General features: G+C 42.8%; 1 protein-coding gene across 5 annotated transcripts in view; it reads right to left on the bottom strand.

Annotated features, from left to right (window-relative positions):
• The window catches only part of ehbp1 (EH domain binding protein 1), a 340,872-nt gene extending 324,567 nt beyond the window's left edge, over positions 1–16,305 (bottom strand). For 2 of the 5 annotated variants that reach the window (XM_078230456.1, XM_078230455.1), the window contains exons 1-2: positions 15,876–16,305; positions 14,139–14,504 (exon numbers count right to left, since the gene is read on the bottom strand). In XM_078230456.1, the coding sequence (XP_078086582.1) occupies positions 14,139–14,242 (104 nt within the window). In that variant the 5' untranslated portion in view covers positions 14,243–14,504; positions 15,876–16,305. The remainder of the gene's footprint in view (positions 1–14,138; positions 14,505–15,875) is intronic. The other 3 variants (XM_078230454.1, XM_078230451.1, XM_078230452.1) reach the window with 2 other exon arrangements.
• Positions 16,306–25,780: the final 9,475 nt, after the last annotated feature.

A 25,780-nucleotide genomic window follows, 5' to 3' on the forward strand; every position in this document is an offset into this window, starting at 1 on the left:
TCCAACAATTACTCTGAACGGTGATTTTGTATTTTAATTTTTAAAAACCAATTATATTCTTGTTTTGAAGATTTATCATTCTTTGCTATATTGCTTTGCACATCCACATTTGACACAGCGGAACAAGTGAATGGAGGGACCTAAACCTCATATCCACAGCTGAAAAAGATCATTACGGTCTAGAAATGGTCTTGCCAACACTGAAGTGTTTTGCAATGAAATCAGCCTTCTCTTCAACTTCTATTATCTTTGCCAAAACTGTTGAGGAATTTGGACATCCTAACCAGACAGAGGAATGGCAAATCATTTTGTTTTTCAAACTGCAATGATTGGAATTCTTGAGTGGAAACCGAAAACACTGGAAATACACAAATCATTCAGCACCTTAAGAGCAAAGGTTGGTTTATTTTTTGAATGTCGACTCATCAGGACTGGAAGCCACAGCAGGCATTTTTGCAATCGTAAACAGGATAAAGGTGATTAGCTAAAGAAAAACAGGTAGAAATTAGTTATGTATCCTGACTCTATCATAATGGTCAGAGAGCAGCTTGTACACAGAATATTCCAAAAGTTGTTCCAGGGTTAAATCTGATTTATACTAATATTTGTGAAACAGCGGAGAAATAAATAGGGTGGTGAAAGTATCCAAGTTGGAAAGTGAAGAAAAAGACAAAAAAAAATAGGGGGTTAAACAGCTTCAAACTAAAGGTCTTTAGCAGAAATAAGCAGGAGACAGGAAGACTGTGGTAGTTTGAAACTGGTTAAGTCACAGAGCTGCCAAGGTGAAAGGTGAACTATTCCTGAAATTTTCTTTGGGTGGAACAGAGTAGGAGGTTGGAATGGGAGGGAAAGTTGAAGCTAAAGGGAATTCATGATCATGCTTAAAGACAAGAGCTGAAGTGTTTGGCAAAACAATCACTCACCAACATTTGGTCTCCCTATTGTAGAGCAGATTGCATTGTGAGCAGAGAATACACGATATTAGATTGGAGAACATACAAATCACTGTCTCATATAGGACTGCAGTAGCCCTGGACAATGGCTCAAGAGGAGACAAAATGAGATATGTCGCTATGATTGCATGGTAAATTAGCAGAGAAAGAGAAAGCAGAAATGGTGATAACAGAGAACAAGGATATCCCTGAGAGAAGAGTACATCCAGAGAGTAGATAGGGGAATGAAGAAAGATATGGCTTGGTGGCCATGGCACCTTGTGATTGTTGAACATGATCCTGTCATTGCTGTGAGAAGTGGGTGGAAGTGAGTGACACAGGAAATATAGATGTAAGAAAGTCTTGATCGAGGAACATCAAGAAGATGTGACAGAGTTTAAACTTTATTTATTAGTGTCACAAGTAGGCTTACATTAACACTGCAATGAAGTTACTGTGAAAATCCCCTAGTTGCCACACTCCGGCGCCTGTTTGGGTACACTGAGGGAGAATTTAGCACAGCCAATGCACCTAATCAGCATGTCTTTCGGACAGTGGGAGGAAAGCAGAGCACCCGGACGAAACCCATGCATTCACGGGGAGAACAAGCAGACTGCGTACAGACACCATGCAGGCGGCGACCGGACGCCCTCCTGACCACCACCACCCCCCACCCCCCTGCGCCATTTCAGCTGTACGTTGATTGACAACTTAATGGTTTTTAGACAGCAGGTAGTCAGCTTTATTTATTGATCTTTCCCTTCACGGTTGACTGCATTTCAAGTACCCTCCCGCATTGTTCCTAACCACAATGCTACACAAAAGCACTTAACTGATTGTGAAGTTGCCTGAAGCTGTGACCACAAGCAGCAGTTGGAGAGTTAAAAGGACTGGACTGAAATCAAGTGCAAACAAAGCTTTTCAAAGGGTTTAAAGGGATTTCAAAGGCTTTGAGCTTTCTACCAAGGCTCAGAGACTTGAAATACATGATGCGTTAAAAAAAGACATGAGGTTGCTTTGGCAGACAGAGTGAAGGAAAATCCAAAGAGCTTCTATAGGTATGTTAGGAGCAAAAGGATAGTCAGGGATAAAATTGGTCCTCTTGAAGACCAGAGTGGTAGACTGTGTATGGAACCAAAAGAGATGAGGGAGATACTAAATGTTTTTTTTGCATCCATATTTACAGAGGAAACGGGCATGGAGTCTACGGAAATAGGGCAAAAAGGTAGGGAGGTCATGGAACCTTTACAGATTAAAGGGGAGGAGGTGCTTGCTGTCTTGAGGCAAATCAGAGTGGATAAATCCCCAGGACCGGACAGGGTATTCTCACGGACCTTGAGGGAAGCTAGTGTTGAACTTGCAGGGGCCCTGGCAGACATATTTAAAATGTCAGTATTCACGGGGGAGGTGCCGGATGATTGGAGAGGGGCTCATGTTGTTCAGTTGTTTAAAAAAGGTTCCAAAAGAAATCCGGGAAATTATAGGCCAGTAAGTTTGACGTCGGTGGTGGGCAAGTCATTGGAAGATGTGATAAGGGATAAGATCTACAAATATTTGGATAGACAGGGACTTATTAGGGAGAGTCAACATGGCTTTGTGCGTGGTAGGTCATGTTTGACCAATCTATTAGAGTTTTTTGAGGAGGTTACCAGGAAAGTGGATGAAGGGAAGGCGGTGGATGTTGTCTACCTGGATTTCAGCAAGGCCTTTGACAAGGTCCCTCATGGGAGGTTAGTTAGGAAGGTTCAGTCGCTAGGTATACATGGGGAGGTAGTAAATTGGATTAGACACTGGCTCAATGGAAGAAGCCAGAGAGTGGTTGTGGAGGATTGCTTCTCTGAGTGGAGGCCTGTGACTAGTGGTGTGCCGCAGGGATTGGTGTTGGGTCCATTGTTGTTTGTCATCTATATCAATGATCTGGATGATAATGTGATAAATTGGATCAGCAAATTTGCTGATGATACAAAGATTGGAGGTGTAGTGGACAGCGAGGAAGGTTTTCAAAGCTTGCAGAGGGATTTGGACCAACTAGAAAAATGGGCTGAAAAATGGCAAATGGAATTTAATGCAGACAAGTGTGAGATATTGCACTTTTGGAAGGACAAACCAAAGTAGAACGTACAAGGTAAATGATAGGACTCTGAAGAGTGCAGTTGAACAGAGGGACCTGGGAATACAGGTACAGAATTCCCTCTGTGACGTCACAGGTGGATAGGGTCGTAAAGAGTGCCTTTGATACATTGGCCTTTATAAATCGGAGTATCGAGTATAAAAGTTGGAGTGCTATGGTAAAGTTATATAAGGCATTGGTGAGGCCGAATTTAGAGTATTGTGTACAGTTTTGGTCACCTAGTTACAGGAAGGATGTAAATAAGGTTGAAAGAGTGCAGAGAAGGTGCACAAGGATGTTGCCGGGACTTGAGAAGCCGAGTTACAGAGATTGAATAGGTTGGGACTTTATTCCCTGGAGAGTAGAAGAATGAGGGGAGATTTGATAGAGGTGTATAAGATTTTGATGGGTATAGATAGAGTGAAGGCCTGTTTCTGAGCTGTAATTTTCTATGGTTCTAATGGGATGGAGTGAGCAGCTGTGAAGAAGGGAACCCCTAGGTGAAAGTGGCTTCTGCTGTCAGTCAGAGGACTTGAAACACCTGCAGGTTCTTAGAGAGAGAGAAAGGGGAATCCCTTCTGCTGACTGGTGCTGCTGGGATTTGGAAGCCTCCAGGTGTCCAGGCCACCACAAAATTTTCACAGTTGACAGACAGAAATGAAGATTTTGATCAGTGAGATGCGCGAAATCACCATACCAAGAAGGATGTTCAGGTTTCCCAGGGCTAGAAGGAGCAGAGTAGCCTATAGTCATCTGGACTTTGGCAACTTTACTTCTATATATTACCCCAACTCCACAGACCCTGATCTTGCCCATTAATCTTTCATGTGGCACCTTGAAATCCAGGTATGCTACATCTACTGGTTCCCATTTATCTACACTACTTGTTATGCCCTCAAAAAACTCATACAAAATTTGTCAAACAGGATTTCCCTTTAGTAAAGCCATGTTCTAATTATATTATGCTTTTCTAAGTGCCTTGTTAAGACTTCCTTAATAATAGATTCCAGCATTTTCCCAATAACTGATGTTAAGCTAACTGCGCTGTTTTTTTCCTCTCTCTCCTTTCTTGAAAAGTGGTGTAACACTTGCCAACTCTGACGAGACCATTCCCAAATCTATGGAATTTTGGAAAATCATAGCCAGTGTATCCACTATCACTTTTAGAATCCTAGGGTATAAGTCATAAGGTCCCGGGGATTTGTCAGATTTTTGTCCTTCAAGTTTCTCCAATGCTCTTTCTCTGCTGATATGAATTTCCTTGCTCCTTTTAGCCCCTAGGTTACTGTCAATTTCTGATATGAAACCGGTCTTTTACTGCAAAGGCAGACAAAATGATGTGCAGGTTAGGTGGATTAGCCATGCTAAATTGACCCTTTCGTGTCAGGGGGATTAGCAGGGTAAATACGTCGGGTTACAGGGATAGGGTCTGGGTGGGATTGTTGTCAGTGCAGGCTCAACGGGCCGAATGGCTTCCTTCTGCACTGTAGATTCTATGATTCTAAACTATCTGTTCAATACATCCACCATTTCTTCATCCCCTCTGATCATGGTGGCACAGTGGTTAGCAGTGCTGCCTCACAGCAGGGAGGGGACCCGGGATCGATTCCCGGCTTGGGTCACTGTCTGTGTGGAGTTTGCACATTCACCCATGTCTGCATGGGTTTCCTCCGGGTGCTCCAGTTTCTTCCCACAGTCCAAAGATGTGCAGGTTAGGTGGATTGGCCATGCTAAATTGCCCCTCAGTGTCAGGGGGACTAGCTAGGGTAAATGCATACGGTTACGGGGATAGGGCCTGGGTGGGATTGTGGTTGATGCAGACTCGATGGGCCGAATGGCCTCCTTCTGCACTGTAGGATTCTATGACTTCTCAATCTCTGCTTCTAAGGGGCCAATGTTTACTTGAGCTACGCTTTTCCTTTTTATATACTTCTGGAGCTCTTACAATCTGTTTTTACATTCCCGGCAAACTTACTCTCATATTAATTTTGCTTATAAATTTTTTGGTGGCCCCTGTTGGTTTCTAAAACCCTCCCAATCCTCAGAGTTGCTACAATTTTTGCAACATTGCAAGCCTCTTCTTTTAATATCCTTAACTTCCTGAAAAAGCCACACGAGTCTTTCTTGATGAGGTTTTGTTTTTCAATTTGTGTTTTTGTTGAACATGTTGAATTGTTTGTTTAAATGTCTTCCATTGTTCAGTCACCACCATACCTTTCAGTCTATTTACCCAATTAACCTTAGCCAGTTCTCCTCTCATTACTGTATACGTTTAAGTTCTGGTTCATAATTCATTGAATCCCTGCATTGCAGAAGGAGGCCATTCAACCCATCGAGCTTGCACTGACAACTATCTCACCCAGGCCCTACCCTTGTAACCCCACGTTAGTGTCAGGGGGCTAAGGGGAAATTTAGCATTGCCAATCTACCCACCCTACACATCTTTGGATTGTAGGAGGAAACCAGAGCAGCCAGAAGAAACCCATGCACAAGAACCTCCTTACTATAACTCATCTATAATAACTCATATATAATACTATAGCTTACATCTAAATAACATAGGTTAGTACGTACATTTAGACAAACTCATTCATATTAATAGGATTGTACATATATCTAACCTAATACAAACATGATTGAAATTTTTAAACACAGAGCACCACTAGGAATTTGCTGTAAACTCATTTACAATTCAACTCTCACAAAGGGAAACACAAAAACTTATTTTTTTAATTATTGCACTTTCAGACATTTCTAGTAAAAAAGAAAGTTTCCATTATAATTTCCAGTTTTTTCAATGAAAACTCTCAAACACTTTGGGGAACAAAAGGTTTCGAGTACTCTCTTTAAAATATTAATACAATCATACTAAACTTTCAGGATAAAGCATACCAACATCAAAATGGTATACGTGGCAACTTCACCTAATTCTGGCTGTGAAATATCATCAGATATCTAAAAACTTCCCATCACCTTTTCCCTTATAAATTTCTGTGCTCACAGTTATAATGATATCTCCCTCTGTAAACCTGTCACTATAATTATACCCTCCCCATGGGGTAATACAGAGTAACGGCTGGCAGGAGGGTCTAATTATTGCGTGTCACAATTACTTAGGTACTATTATAAATGCCGGGATGGGAAATAATAATAGAAACATAAAAATAGCCAGGATCTATGACTTTAAAATGAGTCCAAATAAATCTCCAGGTCCCAATTTTACCCAAAGACTTGACTTTTCACGTGCATAGATGTTAAGAAAGAATGACTAGTTAAATGATGCACATAAATGTGAGATTAGTCAATCTGCCAGGCAAACTGCTGCTTATAAAAGGTCTTTATGAAATGAATTTGCGTAGTCTCAATCTCAACAGCCATGTACCTTGAGCACAAAATAGAAGGAATGTCACACTGCTGCTTTTCTGGGTTTTGGACTATACCAGACTTGGAAGCACATCATTGCACTGGATTACATAGGATAAGCCACAGAAACAGGCCATTCAACCCAACCAGCCTATGTTGGTATTTACGTCCAGTCGAGCCATCTCCCATCTGTCCTCATCCAAATCTATCATTGCAACACTCAATTCTCTTCTCCCTCTTATACTTTTCTAGTTTCCTCTTAGATGCACCCACCCTATTCGCTTCCACCACGCCTGCAGTAGTGAGTTCCCTTTCTCACCACTCTCTGGGTAAAGATGTTTCTTTGGAATTCCCTCAGGAATTCTTGGTGATTATCTTATATTGGTGACCTCGAGTTCATTGTGCTCATCCCCTCAAGAGGAAACATGGGCTTTGTATCCATTCTATCAAAACCTTTCAGAATTTTAAAGATTTCTATAAGGTCATCTTTCAAGTTTTCGTTGATGGATGCTGTTTTGGTGATTCTGTTGCCATCAAGACAATGGTCGCCATTATGAGTGAAGGCGTGGCGTCTCAGCTCCCCGGCACAGATTTTTGATTTGATTTATTATTGTCACATGTATTAGTATACAGTGAAAAGTATGGTTTCTTGCATGCTATACAGACAAAGCATACCGTTCATGGAGAAGGAAAGGAGATGATGCAGAATGTAGTGTTACAGTCATAGCTAGGATGTAGAGAAAGATCAACTTAATATGAGGTAGGTCCATTCAAAAGTCTGATGGCAGCAGGGAAGAAGCTGTTCTTGAGTCGGTTGGTACGTGACCTCAGGCTGTTGTATCTTTTTCCCGACAGAAGAAGGTGGAAGAGAGAATGTCTGGTGTGCGTGGGGTCCTTCATTATGCTGGTTGCTTTTCTGAGGCAGTGGGAAGTGTAGTCAATGGATGGGAGGCTGGTTTGCATGATTGACTGGGCCATGTTCGCAACTTTTAGTTTCTTGCAGTCTTGGGCAGAGCAGGACGTACCAAGCTGTGATACAACCAGCAAGGATGCTTTCTATGGTGCATCTGTAAAAGTTGGTGAGAGTTGTAGCTGACATGCCAAATTTCCTTAGTCTTCTGAGAAAGTAGAGGTGTTGGTGGGGCTTTCTTAACTATAGTGTCGCCATGGGGGGACCAGGACAGGTTGTTAGTGATCTGGACACCTAAAAACATGAAGTTCTCCTGCTCATATTGATGAGCTGCGAGATATCCTAAAGAGAATGGATGAAGCTGGGAAGAGAATCCTGTCAATGGAGAGGGCAGTTTCCTCGGTGAAGGCTCACCTTCAGTTGGAAATCCTGCTGCATCTGTATTTGATGACTTGGCTCCTGGAATGGATGGTGAGCATGTCATCCACTGGTTAGGGTTTCACTGATGAGGGTGAGTAGTGTTGATACAGGCTCTGATTTGTTATAGTTAATCCTTATCTTGTCGGGAGGAGGAGGAGGGTGGGATCTCTGCCCGAGATTCCCTGAGGATGGGTGTTGTAACAATTCTTCTTCTCCTTGTCAGCAGGGTTTCCTTGGTGGAAAACGGTTTAATTTTTCGGTGATAGGGAGCCTGATCGGTGCCTCGGATATGGCTGGAGGAGGGAAGTGTGTTGTGTTGTGAGGTGGGAGGTGTACAAATCCTTGGCAAACGGGTTCCTGTATATGAGAGCATACGCTGACACACCACATCCTGTAACCATGGTCATATCATAGAATCAAAGTCCTACAGTGCAGAAGGAGGCCATTCAGCCCAGCAAGTCTGCACCGGCCACAATCCCACCCAAGTCCTATCCCCATCACCCCATGCATTTAACCTAGTTAGTCCTTCTGACACTAAGGGACAATTTAGCATGGCCAACCCACCTAACCCGCACATCTTTGGACTGTGGGAGGAAACCGGAGCACCCGGAGGAAATCCACAAGAAACTACAAAAGATCGTGAATGTAGCCCAATCCATCACACAAACCAGCCTCCCATCCATTGACTCTGTCTACACTTCCCGTTGTCTCGGCAAAGCAGCCAGCATAATTAAGGACCCCACACACCCCGGACATTCTCTCTTCCACCTTCTTCTGTCAGAAAAAGATACAAAAGTCTGAGGTCATGTACCAACCGACTCAAGAACAGTTTCTTCTCTGCTGCCGTCAGACTTTTGAATGGACTTACCTTGCATTAAGCTGATCTTTCTCTACATCCTAGCTATGACTATAACACTACATTCTGCACTCTCTCCTTTCCTTCTCTATGAACGGTATGCTTTGTCTGTATAGCATGCAAGAAACAATACTTTTCATTGTATACCAATACATGTGACAATAATAAATCAAATCAAATCAAACACAGACACAGGGAGAACGTGCAAACTCCACACAGGCAGTGACCCCAGCCAGGAACCGAACCTGGGTCCTGGCGCTGAGAGGCAGCAGTGCTAACCACTGTGCCATATCCTGTGGTTCCCCTTTTTTCTGGGTTATCCTTTCATTGGTCAGAGGTCCTGGAATGTTAAGTTAGGGTCCAGTTGGTTGTATATTACCCTGTCTATCCTGTAGTTCTGTCTCTGTTATCCTGTGAAGGAGGGTGTGCACCATGGGGCCACGTGTTATACATAGAACATAGAACAGTACAGCACAGAACAGGCCCTTCGGCCCACGATGTTATGCCGAGCTTTATCTGAAACCAAGATCAAGCTATCCCACTCCCTATCATCCTGGTGTGCTCCATGTGCCTATCCAATAACCGCTTAAATGTTCCTAAAGTGTCTGACTCCACTATCACTGCAGGCAGTCCATTCCACACCCCAACCACTCTCTGCGTAAAGAACCTACCTCTGATATCCTTCCTGTATCTCCCACCACGAACCCTATAGTTATGCCCCCTTGTAATAGCTCCATCCACCCGAGGAAATAGTCTTTGAACGTTCACTCTATCTATCCCCTTCATCATTTTATAAACCTCTATTAAGTCTCCCCTCAGCCTCCTCCGCTCCAGAGAGAACAGCCCTAGCTCCCTCAAGCTTTCCTCATAAGACCTACCCTCCAAACCAGGCAGCATCCTGGTAAATCTCCTCTGCACTCTTTCTAGCGCTTCCACATCCTTCTTATAGTGAGGTGACCAGAACTGCACACAATATTCCAAATGTGTTCATGACTGTATCCTGTTATCCTGAGATTCCCCAATCTTCTAGGAGTCCATCCTTTCTTCATCCATTCAAGAGGAGATGCTAACTGCAATGATCAATAATTAGAATCCTTTGTATGAGTATGCGCTAGTCTTTTCAGTATATTTATATGGAATAATGATCACTCTGTATTGAACTAGAGTTTGGGGATCTGTTATGCTTTGTGGCAAATATAAAATGAAAGCTTCTAATAAAAACATTATTTAAAAATGATTCCTCATCACATCAAATGTACTTTGCCTCGAAGTTTATGAAGGAAGGGGACTTTACCAAAGCTACAGAAAATGAAAAGGATGTCAAGATACAGGAGGACTTAAAAGTGGATAAATAGAAGGCACTAGGAAAGCTGGCATTGTTTGAAGTAGCTAAGTCACTGGGTCCGAACGGGATGCATTCCAGGTTGCCAAGGTAAGCAAGGATAGGAGGCAGACCACAATTTTCCAACCCTCCTTAGATAGAGGGGTTGTATCACAGAAGTCAAGGATTGCAAATGTTACACCATTATTCAATAAAAGAGAACAAACCCAGCAACTGCAGCTCATTTGGTAGTGAGGAAGCTTTAGAAGCAATAATCTAGGAGAAAATTAACAGCTGTTTGGACATGCATGGACTAATGGAGAGCCAGTTCAAATTTGTTAAGGGAAAATCATGTTTGACTAACTTGATTGAGTTTTTGATGAGGTCTCAGAGGGCAGCGCAGTTGATGTTGTGCATTAGGACTTTCAACAGAAGTTTGAAGTGTCACTTAATAGGCTTATTAATAAAATTAAACTCCTGAGGATAAAAGCAGCAGCATGGATGTAGCATTAGCTAAGGAATAGAAAATTGAATTGTCATAATGGCTATTTTTCAGAGTGCAGAGAGATAGGTACCATATACAGTAGTTTCCCAATATTAGGACTACTGTGTTTGATCCATCTAAATGACTTAGGCTTCGGGGTACAGGTCATAATTTCAAAATGTCTGCAGTAAAATGTAAATTGAAGTGCAGTAGGAAGATAGTAATATACTTTGCAGAAACTAGTGGAATAGGTGGACACATGGCAGATGAAACATTATTACCGCATATCAATGGTGAAGACAGTGCAGTATAATTGGGTGTTAGCACGTGTAGAAGCTAACCTAGTGCTTGCGAATGATGTCATTAAGAGTTAGCATGTTAATGACAACGTGGAGGAGGATCAAAGTCTCTCACTGTAAAAGGCAGTACCTCACTGCATTCAAATACCATTCTCATCATAAAACAATCGCAAATCTTAAACAATGTTTTCAACTAAAGTGCCTGCAGAGATATTCTCAAATACAATATTGCATTATTATAGAAATAATTCCCATTTGTATTTTGACCTTCGCATATGATGCCCACCCAGCTGAGTGTCTCAAACATTCAGAAAGACACATACAGGACTCTTATTTCAGGGTGCCAAACTGAGGTGGTCACTGGTTATACAATTTAGTTTGGCTGCATATTACTCTGTAACCTGCCTCATCAAAAAGCATCTTCAATCACTGTGGCATCTTTACTCCCAGGTAATCAACCACAGAATACTTTGTATTATATTTAACATATGGAATGAATTGGCAGATACTGAACAAAACCATTCCGTGAAAATAAGTGTGTTTTAAGAGAAGAAAACATCTTGAAGTAATTCCAGAGTTGCTATCTCTCTAGAATTTAGACGACTGTTACACATTCATTTAACTTTGCTTTCATTATTTAACATATCAGACTTGCCTGATCAGGTAAAATATCTTGTAACCTTGAGGGGATTTGCAATTCTTTGTAAACCAAAATTAACAGTAGCCCATGTCTCTTCCAGTTAACAGGCCTAATTTTAACTTGCAAATTAGCATCATGATGTGAAGCATTCCCTGTGGCACGATATAGATCAGGACAGTAAAATTTTCCAGCTCGAGTACAATAAAAATCTCCAAAAGAAATTTTAAAAATATACAAGGACAGATGGCCAAGATCCAAGGCTTCCAAACACTCTTGATATTCAGGTGACTAGTAAACGATTTGAATGTCATTTTTATAGTTTAGACAGAACATTTCCATACCCCTCCACACAACTAGCTTTGCGCCTCGTAGTGTAGGGCTACATGCTCACAAAATAATCGGGGTGGCAATTAGCACTGCTGCCTCACAACGCCAGGGACCTGGGTTCAAATCTGGCCTCAGGTAAATGTCTATGTGGAGTTTGCACGTTCTCCCTGTGTTTGCTCCAGGTGCTCCGATTTCCTCCCACAGTTCAAAAGAAGTGCTGGTTAAATGGATCAGCCATGGTAAGCGGAGATAGGGTGGGGAAGAGGGTCTGGGCAAGATACTGTGTCAGAGAGTCGGTGCAGAGTTGATGGGCCGAATGTACTGTACTGTAGTGTAGGGATTCTAAGATTCCAATACTATTGCTCCCATGGCCTATTAGAATAAAAAAGTGCACACAAGCATTCTGATCAATTAGTGGTCGTTTTGTACTAATCTGTGCCTCAGTTCACTATGGGATCTAAATACAGGTGGCATCGTGGCCCTGAGGTTAGCGCTGCTGCCTAACAGCGCCAGGGACCCAGGTTCAATTCTGGCCTTGGGTGACTTTTTGGAGTTTGCACATTCTGCCCGTGTCTGCATGGGTCTCCTCCAAGTGCTCTGGTTCCCCCCCACAGTCCAAAGATGTGTAGGTTACTTGGATTAGCGATGGTAAATGCGCAGGGTTACAGGGATAGAGCAGAAGGTTGGGCCTGGGTGGGATGCTCTTTCAGCGAGTTGGTGCAGATTCGATGGGCCAAATGGCCTCTTTCCACACTGTACGGGTTCTATGCCAATAGCAGCAACAACCTTTTTCCAAAGGCAGATACATACCTAGATGGTGACAATACAGTGCAAAGCATTTGGAAAACCATTACACTTTTATTTTCTGGATTTGTCTCATTATTAATCTGAAAGTATGCAAATAAATTAACAAGCACATTATAAGACATGAAATTTGAACTAGGTTTATAATCCTTCTCAATGCAAGTTTTATGAGCAATATTAATTTAAAATTATACGGAATATTATATCTACAAAGTGTTTTTAAATGAACCAAGGATTATTATACATTTTCTTACTGCCAACACTCAATATAACTATGGTTATAACAAATATTTCAGATTTCATGTCAAAAAGTGGAACTGGTTAACGTGAGGCACACGTGCATCTTAATCAGGTTAACGTCATTATTCCAGAACATTGGAACATTCATTAAAACATCCAAATACAGGAAATGTTTTAATAAGCTCTCAGTGTGATGGTACAGGGAAACATTGATCATCTGCCCTAACGCAGCATGAACTCCACCCATCCACCCACCCTCCATTCAGCAGCAGCAACCTCGTTTACTCCTGCTATTAACAGTTGATCAATCAATTGATCTACTCAGTTATAGATCTGACACACAGCTACCCGCAAATCCAGGTCTGGACCTGCCACAGACCCGAAAGAGCTGGCCAGAAACAGTCCCTCTGTGCTAAACATACTTTAGTCCAACGCCGGCATCTCCACATCATGACTAAACATACTTCCCAGCTACTGAAATGAGAACCAGCACATTTTGAATTCCAGTTTTCCCATCATCTGCCAAACTGCTGATCTCATCAGAGCTCCTGATTTTAAATCAATGTGGAGCCTGTTTAATGTGCTCTTTACTACTTGCAGCATGTCACTGTTTACAAGTCAACATGTACATTGGACTATCTATCTTCTTTTTCAAATTACTAGTACCTAGATAAGATGTCTAGCCCCTGAAGAGGCCACTGCTGTTCTACAAACAGCAGAATGACCTTCAAAAAGAATGTCTAGCACATTAATGAGATGGAGGGAATAAAATAACATTAAACACAATATGTTCTCTTCAACTGTTAGAGGTGCAGATATTTGCAATCCTTTTGTGCTGCAATTGAAATCTAACTTTATTTTGGCTCTTTCCTCTATTTCAAATGGTTTCCCACTTTTAAAATACATCACGAACTCTGCCACTTCACTGTGGCAAAATCACTCATGTTCCGCTCATTCTGCATACACTGTGTCATTGGTATTAATCTTTCCTCGATCTCGGGTGAATGATAGTCCTTAAGACAATGACACAAGGAGTACCAAGGTGCACTATGCATTGGTGGCAAATGACAATGGTGTTGCTAGTATAGTATTGCAAATAAATGAGAACCCGAGAGTCCAATTCCATTATGTAACTTGCCAGTGCTGTAAAAAGCTTATCTGGCAATCTGATCACAAATGAAAATCAAATCCAGAGCATTCCAAAGGCTGGAAGATGAGCATTACACATCTATTAATAATATGAACTCCATTTATAATTTTAATTTTTAAAAAAAGTTAGGTTGAACATCTGAGGTTTCTCAGCCCCGCCCAATTCCCATCGTGTGAGCTGGTCTTTGAAAGAATAAATCACATCGTTAGTGGCAGGAAGGGATGGCTACACGCCAACATTACCACTTACAATGTAATACAACAATAAATTTATTATACTTACCATTTCTTTGTGCACTCTACCATTAATTCTTGGTATGAAGCCACAAACTGAAACTTGGATGCATGCTTCCCGACACGTTGCAGTCGTTTCCAAACTGAAGCCATGATTATTAGGACTTGTTATTGGGCAGATGAGTTCAGGTATAGAATGCAACTTAGATTCTCCAAGTTTATAAATTAGAACCAAAAGAGTAGATCCTTTATGAGCGATAACATTTCTTTCTCATCGTTCACTTAAGAGAAAAGTCACAAATAGGATGACACATTCCAATGTGGATTGTAAAGTACTCCGGTAACCTGCATGACTGTGGCAGGAAGTAGCTGTCAATTCATTCCTCTTGGGTGAAATGATGTTGAATCATCAGGCCTGGAACGGAGACATGGATAGCAGTTTAAAATTAAAATGCAACGTGATCATTTTCACATAACTACAACCACGCCACAAAAAATACTGGCAGATAACAGCAGAAACTAATGGAAACATTTCACTAAAATATCTAAACTGATCATAAAAACTATTTTCCTTTTATATATTTTTGAATGTGACTTCAATCACGGGCAGTAGGCATGTTATTTATCTTCACCTTTCTACATCAAGAAATTAAATGTTGATCTAAATATTTCTGCACGACATATAATTGAGTGTGTCTGGGTTTCACCAGGTCAGTAACGCTCACATTTCTCCCTGAAACAATGTGCGTTACTCGTTAAAAACTTATCCACTCACTTCTTATCTTTTAAAAATGCACCTAACTGCTAGAGAAGTTTACACAACAAAGGATTACAATTAACACAAAGATAATAAAGAAAGAAAATATACTTAAACCATGGCCAACATAAACACATGGAAATAAATCCCTTTGAACATTTATCACTGCACAAAAGCTGCGAGACATTTAGGGTACAAAGTAATAGTGGGAGCATGAGGGCAAACATAACAAATACAGCCTTGACTTTCTCAGCTGAGAATGTGCAGTCTCAAAAATAAAATTCCCGCTGCACTAAACAGAGACCTCCCACCCCCCCCCCCCCCCCCATAAACCTCAAAACAGATCCCCTCCTCCTCTCCAAAACAGATCCCCAATCCTTCCCAAAACAGATCCCTCTCCCCTAAACAGATCCCCAACACAGATCCCTCTCCCCAAAACAGATCCCCCTCCCCAAAACAGATCCCTCTCCCCTAAACAGATCCCTCTCCCCAAAACAGATCCCTCTCCCCAAAACAGATCCCTCTCCCCTAAACAGATCCCCAATACAGGTCCATCTCCCCAAAACAGATCCCTCTCCCCTAAACAGATCCCCAACACAGATCCCTCTCCCCATACAGATCCCCAACACAGATCCCTCTCCCCTAAACAGATCCCCAACACAGATCCCTCTCCCCTAAACAGATCCCCAACACAGATCCCTCTCCCCTATACAGATCCCCAACACAGATCCCTCTCCCCTATACAGATCCCCAACACAGATCCCTCTCCCCTAAACAGATCCCCAACAGATCCCTCTCCCCTATACAGATCCCCAACACAGATCCCTCTCCCCTACACAGATCCCTCTCCCCTATACAGATCCCCAACACAGATCCCTCTCCCCTATACAGATCCCCAACACAGATCCCTCTCCCCTATACAGATCCCCAACACAGATCCCTCTCCCCTACACAGATCCCTCTCCCCTATACAGATCCCCAACACAGATCCCTCTCCCCTATACAGATACCCCCCCTCCTCCCACTCACCTCCCCCTCACAGGGATCTCTGTCTCTCTTGAACACTCTCCCAATTGCCAGGCCCCGGGCCCGGGCTGCAGCTCCCACCCGCGGGCCTGGGTAGATTGCGGCTCCGAAGCTCGCCTCCCCCGGGCCGCTACTCGGAGAATCAGCGCGGCCTCAGTCCCCGGGCACAGCGCTCGGAGCCGCCGCCATCCTCACAACACAGCCCGGGGCCGGGAGTGGAAGCCGGGGCCGGGGCGGGCTGTGAAGGCCGGGCCGAGGGGGAGTGGAGGGGGCGGCCGGGCCGCGGGCTGAGTGACGGCCGGGCGGAGGGGAGGGGGCGGCCGGGCCGGGCGGAGGGGCGGTGCGGAGCGCTCTCAACCTAATCTGCTGCCTCTCGCTGCGCTGCGCAGCCTAGCCTGCTGCCCGTCGCTCGGCAACACGCCCCGCCCACAACAATCAGCGGCCGCAGCCCAGAGGAGAACCCACCAATCAGCGGCAAGGGGCGGGGCTCCTATTCACTTCCGGTTGTCAGATTGGCGCCAGAGGGATGGCGGTGAGGGAGGTATGCGCCATATTTCGCTCCCCCTCCCTGTGGAGACAGTACCCTCTTCATGCCATAACATTCAGGGCTATGGGCCAAGTGCTGGCAAGTGGGATATGTGGGTAGGTCAGGGCCTTCCATGCGTGGGTGCAGACTGGATGGGCTGAAGGGCCTCTTCTGCATGGTAGTATGATGTGACTCTTATTCACATTGAGGATACCTGCCTTCATCATAGAAATCATAGAAACCCTACAGTGCAGAAGGAGGCCATTCGGCCCATCGAGTCTGCACCGACCACAATCCCACCCAGGCCCTACCCCACATGTTTACCCACTAATCCCTCTAACCTATGCATCTCAGGACTCTAAGGGGCAATTTTTAACCTGGCCAATCAACCTAACCTGCACATCTTTGGACTGTGGGAGGAAACCGGATATTGTATGGCACTACCAACGTGCTAAATAAGATAGACTTCATGCACATCTAGCAACTCCAGACTGGGCAATCATGAGACGCTGTGGGCCGTCAGCCGCAGCAGAATTGTACCCAACCACAATCTGTAACGTCACTGCCCATCATCTCCGCCTGTTTACCATTACCACCCAGCCAGGGGAATCAACTCTGGTTCAATAAAAAGTGCAGGAGGGCATGTCAGGCATAGAACCAGGCATACCTAAAAATGAGTTGTCAACCTGGTGAAGCTACAACACAGGACTACGTGTGTGCCAAACAGCATAGGCAGCAAGCAATAGACGGAGTGATCCCACAACCGACGATCAGATCTAAGCTCTGCTGTCCAACCACATCCAGCCATGGTGGACAATTAAACAACTCATTGGAGGAGGAGGCTGCACAAATATCCCCATCCTCAATGATTGGGGAAGCCCAGCATAGCAGTACAAAAGACAAAGTTGAAGGAAACATTTGCAACAATCTTCAGCCAGAAGAGCTGAGTGGATGATCCATTTCGGCCTCCTCCGGGTGCCCCCAGCATCTCAGAATCATTCCATGTAATATCAAGAAATGGCTGAAAGCCCTGCAAAGCCCATGGACCCTGACAACCTTCCAGCCAGAGTACTGAACATGCTAGCTCGTACTAGCTGATTCCTTAGCCAAGCTGTTCCAGTAAAACTACAACACTGGCATCTACCCGACAATGTGACAAACTGCCCGAGTATGTCCTGTCCACAACAAGCAAATCAAATCTAACTCGGCCAATTACTGCCCGATCAGTCTACTCTCGATCATCAGCAAAGTGAAAGAAGGGGTTGTCAACAGTGCTAGCAAGCAGCATTTACTCTGCAATAACCTGCTCACTGACACTCAGTTTGGGTTTTGCAAGGGACACTCAGCTCCTGCCCTCATTACAGTCTTAGTCCAGACACAAACAAAAGAACTGAACTTCAGAGTTGAGGTGAGAGTGGTTACCCTTGACATCAAGAAAGCATATGACCAAGTGTGGCATCAAGGAACCTTAGCAAAATTGGAGTCAGTGTGAATCGGGGGGAAACTCTCTACTGGATGGAGTCATACCTGGAAGGTGTAGCTGTTGGAAACCAATTATTTCAGTTTCAGGATATCGGGAGTTCTCTGGATAGACTCTTAAGCCCAACCATCCTCAGCTGTTTCAACAATGACCTTCCCTCCATCATGAAGTGAGAAATGGGAATGTTTACTGATGATTGCACAATGTTCAACACCATTTGTGGCTCCTGAGATACTGAAGCAGTCTGTTCTCATATGCAGGATGGGAACTGATGCAGGAAGTCAGAGGGAAATTAAGTGGGGATTGAAAGAAAAGGCAGTAAGGGGAAAAGTGAAAGGCAGAGAAACCAAAGTCAAAAATCAAAAAGGGACAGAGTACAGAGACTGTGGAGAACTCAGTGAATGGGTCCAGTAAGGCTAAGAGAAATAAAACAAAGGAGAGTGTACAAAACACGACCGGACAAATGGTCTGAGAAAGCAGGGCAGAGAGCAAGGGAAGTCTAGATTAAACTGCATTTATTTCAATGCAAGAGGCCTGACGAGCAAGGCAAATGAACTCAGGGCATGGATGGGTACATGATTTGATTTGATCTGATTTGATTTATTATTGTCACATTAATTAATATACAGTGAAAAGTAGACAAAGCATACCATACACAGAGAAGGAAAGGAGAGAGTAGCTATTGTTCACTCACGGGGTGGTGAGTGTCTGGAAAGAACTGCCAGAGGTAGTGGTAGAGATGGGTGCAATTTTGTCTTTTAAAAAGCGTTTAGACAGTTACATGGGTAAAATGGATCAGTTCAAGGTGAATTTGGGCTTGAATCAAAATCTTGCGATTCAACTGAAGGAGTTTTAAGAATTGAGCTTAGCTTGGAAAATACCCCTATTTATCCAATTGTTTGAGGTTGTGTTTGGCAAGAGAGCAGTAGCTATTGTTAAGCTTTGAGGAGGACGCAAAAGACATGGACAGATTCAGTGAGTGGGCAAGAATGTAGCAGATGGAATCTAATGAGGAGAAATGTGAAGCTTCCATCTTAGTCAGAAAGATAGAAAAACAGAATGTTATTGAATAGTGTGGGACTGAGAAATGTTGGTATTCAGAGGAACCTGGGTGTTCTTGACCCTATGTCCATGCAAGTATAGCAAGAAATTAGGAAAGCAATCTTTATTCCAGTGAGATTGAAATATAAGAATAAATCATTACTACAATGATACAGGGCATTGGTAGGATTAGAATGTTTGCAGATGACACAAAGATTGGCCAGGTGATTAGCAGTGAGGTTGAGTGTCTTGGGCTACAGGAAGATATAGACAGAATGGTCAAATGGGCAGATAAGTGGCAGATGGAATTTAGCCCTGAAAAGTGTGAGGTGATACACTTTGGAAGGAGTAATTTGACAAGGAAGTATTCAATGAATGGTAGGACACTAGGGAGTTCTGTGGAACAAAGGGACCGTGGCATGTTGCTCCGCAGATCTCTGAAGGCAATGGGCATGTTAGTTGAGTGGTGAAAAAGGCATTTTGGACACTTGCCTTTATCAATCGAGGCATAAATTACAAAGGCAGGGAAGTCATGTTGGAGTTGTATAGAATTGGTGAGGCCACAGCTGGAGCACTGTGTGCAGTTCTGGTCACCACATTATAGAAAGGATGTGATTGCACTGGAGAGGGTGCAGAGGAGATTCACCAGGATGCTGTCTGGGATGGAACATTTTAAGTTATGAAGAGAGGTTGGATAGGCCCGGGTTGTTTTCACTGGAGCAGAAAAGACTGAGGGGCAACTTGATCAAGGTGTACAAGATTATGAGGGACATGGACAGAGTGGATAAGGAGCAGCTGTTCCCTTTAGTTGAAAGGTCAGTCACAAGAGGACACAAGTTCAAGGTGAGGGGCAGGAGGTTTAGGGGGGATGTGAGGAAAATCTTTCTACCCACAGGTGGGTGACAGTCTGGAATGCGCTGCCCGGAAGGGTGATGGAGGCAAGTTGCCTCACATCCTTTAAAATGTATTTGGATGAGCAGTTGACACATCATAACATTCAGGTCCGAGTTCTGGTAAATGGGATTAGGTAGGTAGATTAGGAGGTTCTTCTCACATGTTGGTGCAGACCCGATGGGCCGAGGGCCTCTTCTTCACTGTGTGATTCTGTAACGGACATGGTGCTGTATAACTGTATCCCTACCCAGTGCTGCTGGTGATTGTGGGGATTAGAACCCACACACCTCTCTTCCCTTTCACTTCAATATAGTGCTGCAGAATATACAAAAATAACTTACAGACAAAAAGAGCTCTTTGTGCATTGTACTTTAAATGACAACGCAGTTCATTGCCTTCTTCCGGTTTCAACTGATTGTTATTATGAGTAAGGCACAGTTTGTGATAAGTAAGAAATTGTTCCATTATTAATATGCACTTGGTATTGAGAAGAATATAAACGCAGCCAGTAATGAAAATTCATCAGTCAGCAATTACTGCATGATAAATTATTCATGTTGCCATTTTTAATGAGCATTGTGAAGAGGAATCTCTGAATTGTGAGACTTAATGGTGATGTCAGAACAAAGCGGCAGTTTGGAAGATTAATGCCAGAGATGGCAATGTACAGGTGATGATTCAACTTATCCCAAGATGCAGCCTCCAGTAAATAGCTACCAAACTGCAGAATATCTCTTCTAAACATTGAGCAAATGGAGATATTCATTACCTATAATTCTTTCAATCGCTGCCCTGACCAAGGGATTATGTGGCTTGAAATTCAGAAATCTTAAAAATGCATCTTTATAATAATAGTGTTTTTAAAAAAAGAGTCCAAACTGGAATGAGTAAATATTTAATTATGTAAACAGTAATTCAACTCCTTCTGTCCAGTGGTTTTCTGTATCATTATAAAACATCCCAGACACGCCTAAATATTTCATTTGAGTAACTGGGACACTTTTGGGATTTTGGTGTAAAATTTGACAAGGATCATTAACATGTTCTTTTATGTCGAGTATTTATTAATTTATTCTGCAGGCTCCACAGTGGTGAAGCTCAGTGATGAGTAAACTATGAGAAGGCTTCAGAGCATTTTTGTTTCATTAGCAAATCTTTCAAAGGCGAGGAGACACAGAACTGAGCTGTCTTGCCCATCCCACCCACCGACTCACTCTCCCAATTGCAATTAGATGATCTTAGATTGTCACATATCTTCCCAGTTGTACATTTCCCCATTGGTGAAAGGGATTACTGATTGGATGAAGGTGCTCCTATCCTTTGAGGGATCAGTGTACTTAACCAAATGTGATGAAAGAACACAACAATCAGTATAAATTAAGCCAGCCTAATGTCTGCAATACTGTCACATTCTTTTACTCCATTTTTCTTAAATACCTGAAACTTTTTAAGAATGTTGGAATGTGAAACACACAGTGATGTGGGTTTGAGTTTAGAGATATTGAATCCACATTAAAGACCAACAAAAGAAATATTGTTTCCGTGACTACATGAGAGTTTACATATTTACAAGCTTTAAGTATGGCATTTGGTTGGAGTGTATGAAGGCAATTCTTAGGTTTGATCACTTGATACATTTTTATTTATGTCACAAATCACTTTTTGATACATCCGAAATGTATTGATAAGTGGAGGTGGGGAAGGAAGTGACCTGGCACATTACATGATTAAACAATCTAAGATATTTGTATTTTGAACTGGAAAAGTTAGAGAAGAAACAAAGTCAAAGCTTACAGTTATATAGCAGCTCAATATAGTATTCTCATTCAGAAAGTTCTTCAACAGAACATTTCCATTAAGAAAGTCCCTCGATATAATATTCTCATTAAGTCCCTTGATATATTATTCTCATTTGTAAAGTACCACACAAGCCCTCTGCACATCCTAAAGCAGTTTTGTCCGCTCTTCTGTCTGTCAGTATATATGTATGTCTATATAGAGTCATAGAGGTTTACAGCATGGAAACAGGCCCTTCGGCCCAGCTTGTCCATGCCACCCTTTTTTTTAAAACCCCTAAGCTAATCCCAATTGCCTGCATTTGGTCCATATCCCTTTATACCCATCATCAATGTGGATGGGTTCCACCCACAATAGAGCTGGAACAGTATGTGTGCATAAGTCATTGAAGGTGGCAAATCAGGTTGAAAGCAGTTAATAAAGTATCCTAGGCTTTACTAATAGGTATATTAAGCACAACAGCAAGGATGTTATGGAATCGGGGGTTAACTGTGCCCTACAACTGCTATTATCCTTCCTCCCAGAGGTGGAATCTCCATTCCAAGCAGGGAATGCTGCCAGGAGATTGGTGTTGAACTTGTATAAGACACTAGTTTGGCCTCAGCTGGAGCTTTGCATCCAGTTCTGGGTGCCACACTTTAGGAAGGGCGTGAAGGCATTGGAGAAAGTTCAGAAAAGATTCATGAGTGCCTTACATCTGTGTGTGTGTGGGTCTGCCTTTAAGTTTGTGTGTATGTCTGTTTGCCTTTATTTGTGTCTGTCTCTAAGTCTGTTTATCTTTGTGTGTGCCTGTGACTGTGTGTCTGTTTGCCTTTGTGTGTGTGTGTCTGTCTGTCAGTGTGCTGTCTGTGTGCCTTTGTGTGTGTGTCTGTCTGTCAGTATACTGTGTGTCTGTCTGTGTCAGTGTGCTGACTCTGTGTGTGTGTGTCTGTCTGTCAGTGTGCTGTCTGTGTTTGTTTGTCTTTGTGTGTGCCTTTGTGTGTGTCTGTCTGTCAGTATACTGTGTGTCTGTCTGTGTCAGTGTGCTGACTCTGTGTGTGTGTCTGTCTGTCAGTGTGCTGTCTGTGTTTGTTTGTCTTTGTTTGTGTGTGTGTGTCTGTCAGTATACTGTGTGTGTGTCTGTCTGTGTCAGTGTGTCTGTTTGCCTTTGTGTGTCTGTCTGTGTCAGTGTGCTGACTCTGTGTGTGTGTGTGTCTGTCTGTCCGTGTCAGTGTGTCTGTTTGTCTTTGTGTGTGTGTGGCATTTTTTTAAATAACAAAGTCCAGTTTAGTGAGCCAGTGCTTCGCTTCAGAAGCGTTTTAGTCTAAATGTGAGGTACTGTCAGCAGACAAAACAGGCAATGATTTGAAATGTCTGTATTTTGAGTCTGGTTTTCTCAGTTACTTGGTAAGGTTTCCCTCTGTAATCTTCCACCAAGAGATTTTCACATGAGGTGCACATGTAAGTGCAGTCAGTGGTCACATTAATTTTAAAAAGTTCAACAGATTTCCCTAGTACTGTAATGTCATGTAAAGTTGCAATGTATGTTGTCCCTCAATCTAATTTCAACAGGTTAAATTAATTAACAAGACAATTTGTTTTAGAGGGTGCATGTAACACATGATGTGTTTTAGAGGGTGCATGTAACACATGATGTGGTAATGCGGATAGCGAAGAGCATTGTCGGGCAATACAGCAGGATATAGATAGGCTGGAAAATTGGGCGGAGAGGTGGCAGATGGAATTTAATCCGGATAAATGCGAAGTGATGCATTTTGGAAGAAATAATGTAGGGAGGAGTTATACAATAAATGGCAGAGTCATCAGGAGTATAGAAACACAGAGGGACCTAGGTGTGCAAGTCCACAAATCCTTGAAGGTGGCAACGCAGGTGGAGAAGGTGGTGAAGAAGGCATATGGTATGCTTGCCTTTATAGGACGGGGTATAGAGTATAAAAGCTGGAGTCTGATGATGCAGCTGTATAGAACGCTGGTTAGGCCGCATTTGGAGTACTGCGTCCAGTTCTGGTCGCCGCACTACCAGAAGGACGTGGAGGCGTTGGAGAGAGTGCAGAGAAGGTTTACCAGGATGTTGCCTGGTATGGAGGGTCTTAGCGATGAGGAGAGATTGGGTAGACTGGGGTTGTTCTCCTTGGAAAGACGGAGAATGAGGGGAGATCTAATAGAGGTATACAAGATTATGAAGGGTATAGATAGGGTGAACAGTGGGAAGCTTTTTCCCAGGTCGGAGGTGACGATCACGAGGGGTCACGGGCTCAAGCTGAGAGGGGCGAAGTATAACTCAGACATCAGAGGGACGTTTTTTACACAGAGGGTGGTGGGGGCCTGGAATGCGCTGCCAAGTAGGGTGGTGGAGGCAGGCACGCTGACATCGTTTAAGACTTACCTGGATAGTCACATGAGCAGCCTGGGAATGGAGGGATACAAACGATTGGTCTAGTTGGACCAAGGAGCGGCACAGGCTTGGAGGGCCGAAGGGCCTGTTTCCTGTGCTGTACTGTTCTTTGTTCTCTTTGTTCTTTGAGGTAAAGGAACTAGAAGTGCTGAGATTGTTTAATGAGGTTGATGAAGTGAAGCAATTGCCTTCAGCTTTTGTGGGTTCGAGAGGGAGCAGAGTATGTGATTTTTAAAAAATCAGCCAGCCTATTCTTAACTGCTAACCAGGGACTCTGCAGGAAAATGAGGATATGTGGATATCAAGTGGAGATAGAATCAAGCTCAACTGTGATGCTGCTCATGGTCAAATATCAGCATCAACAATCTCAGATATCCAAAGAAGAATGGTCACTCGGTAAGGCTACAGGAATGCTATTTTACCCCAGTGCATCACTGCCTTCAGAGCAGGAGAGACCTCATCTGAAATAAAAAGAAACAGCAACCCCCTTGCTGCTTTTAAAAGCGAACCCACGCATCTATTCCAAACAATGCCATTGGCTTTCAGATTTTGTGAAAAACTAGACAGAATTACAGAATTCCTGCAGAATAGCTGGTTAAAAAAAGTGTAATAAAAATGGAATTTGACCCTGTCACACTCTATAAACCATGGCTCTGACTATTGGGAATAGCAGCCTCTTTGTGTTTTATAGCAGGGCTTCTCTTTTCACCCAAAAAACAGCAAGCATTGTAAAATAAAAGCCCCAAATCACAAGTTAAAAAAAAGCCTCTGAATTCCACATAATTTAAAGACAAAGATTCAGTCACCCTAATGCCTCTTTATAAAGGACATATGCTTCTGAATTTATGTTCAGTGCTAAACAGATGATGAGAAACAGTACCAATCTTAGGTACAAAGTGATGAACTCACTATTTGAAGTGAAATGCTCATATTCTCTAGTATTGAATTTGACCAATTGTCCGGCTTATAGGAGCTGAATGTTTGCATTGATAATAGAATAACTAAGATCGTATCACATGATCTAGCATTAAAACTTCTGTTTGTCTTTTGCTAAATAATATCAGGCAGAGAAACATTTCTATTACATTGTCAGAATTTTGTATCTGGCTATTTTAACTCAGTTGAAGTCTGAATCCGTTGTCCAGCCAAGTTAGTTGGTGTCCATATGGAAGTGTTGGTTACAACCTTGATTGTCCAATTCAAATAATTCTCCCCTGCATTTTGACACTATTACCCAATGATCATTTTGTAATCATTCCTCCATTTAAATTTAACCTATAAATATCATATGAACATCTGTACGACGATTAACAGGACACACAGCCATTTGAAGTATTAGTTGGCAGTATGTAAGGAAGCGTTCTAGTAACAGAATGCCATCATAGCACAGGGTAATAGCAGAGAATTATCTTGCTATATGATCATTCAGGGATTTGAAAGCAGGACATGGCAAAATATTCCGAGATGAGTCAAAATTAAAGATCTCCAATGCATTTTTTTAATGATATCAACATTTATATCAATGTTTGAGGGACTGACAGGGTGCTTTGCTTGAGCAGGAAATATTCATACACATTTCACAGTGCATTGAACTACTTCACAGCAATGACACCCAATCACAATTATTCAAACTTGTTTCCTCAGGGCACATAAACAGAACACTTTAAATGTCAATGTCCATTAACGAATAGTGATCATATACAGTGCTGTTTCAACCTAGAATTGAACCAAAGACCAAATGTATACTCTGCTCTGTGGAGGATACTGGCATAAGT

The sequence above is a fragment of the Mustelus asterias genome, chromosome 15 (assembly GCF_964213995.1).
Source record: "Mustelus asterias chromosome 15, sMusAst1.hap1.1, whole genome shotgun sequence".
Taxonomy (NCBI): domain Eukaryota; kingdom Metazoa; phylum Chordata; class Chondrichthyes; order Carcharhiniformes; family Triakidae; genus Mustelus; species Mustelus asterias.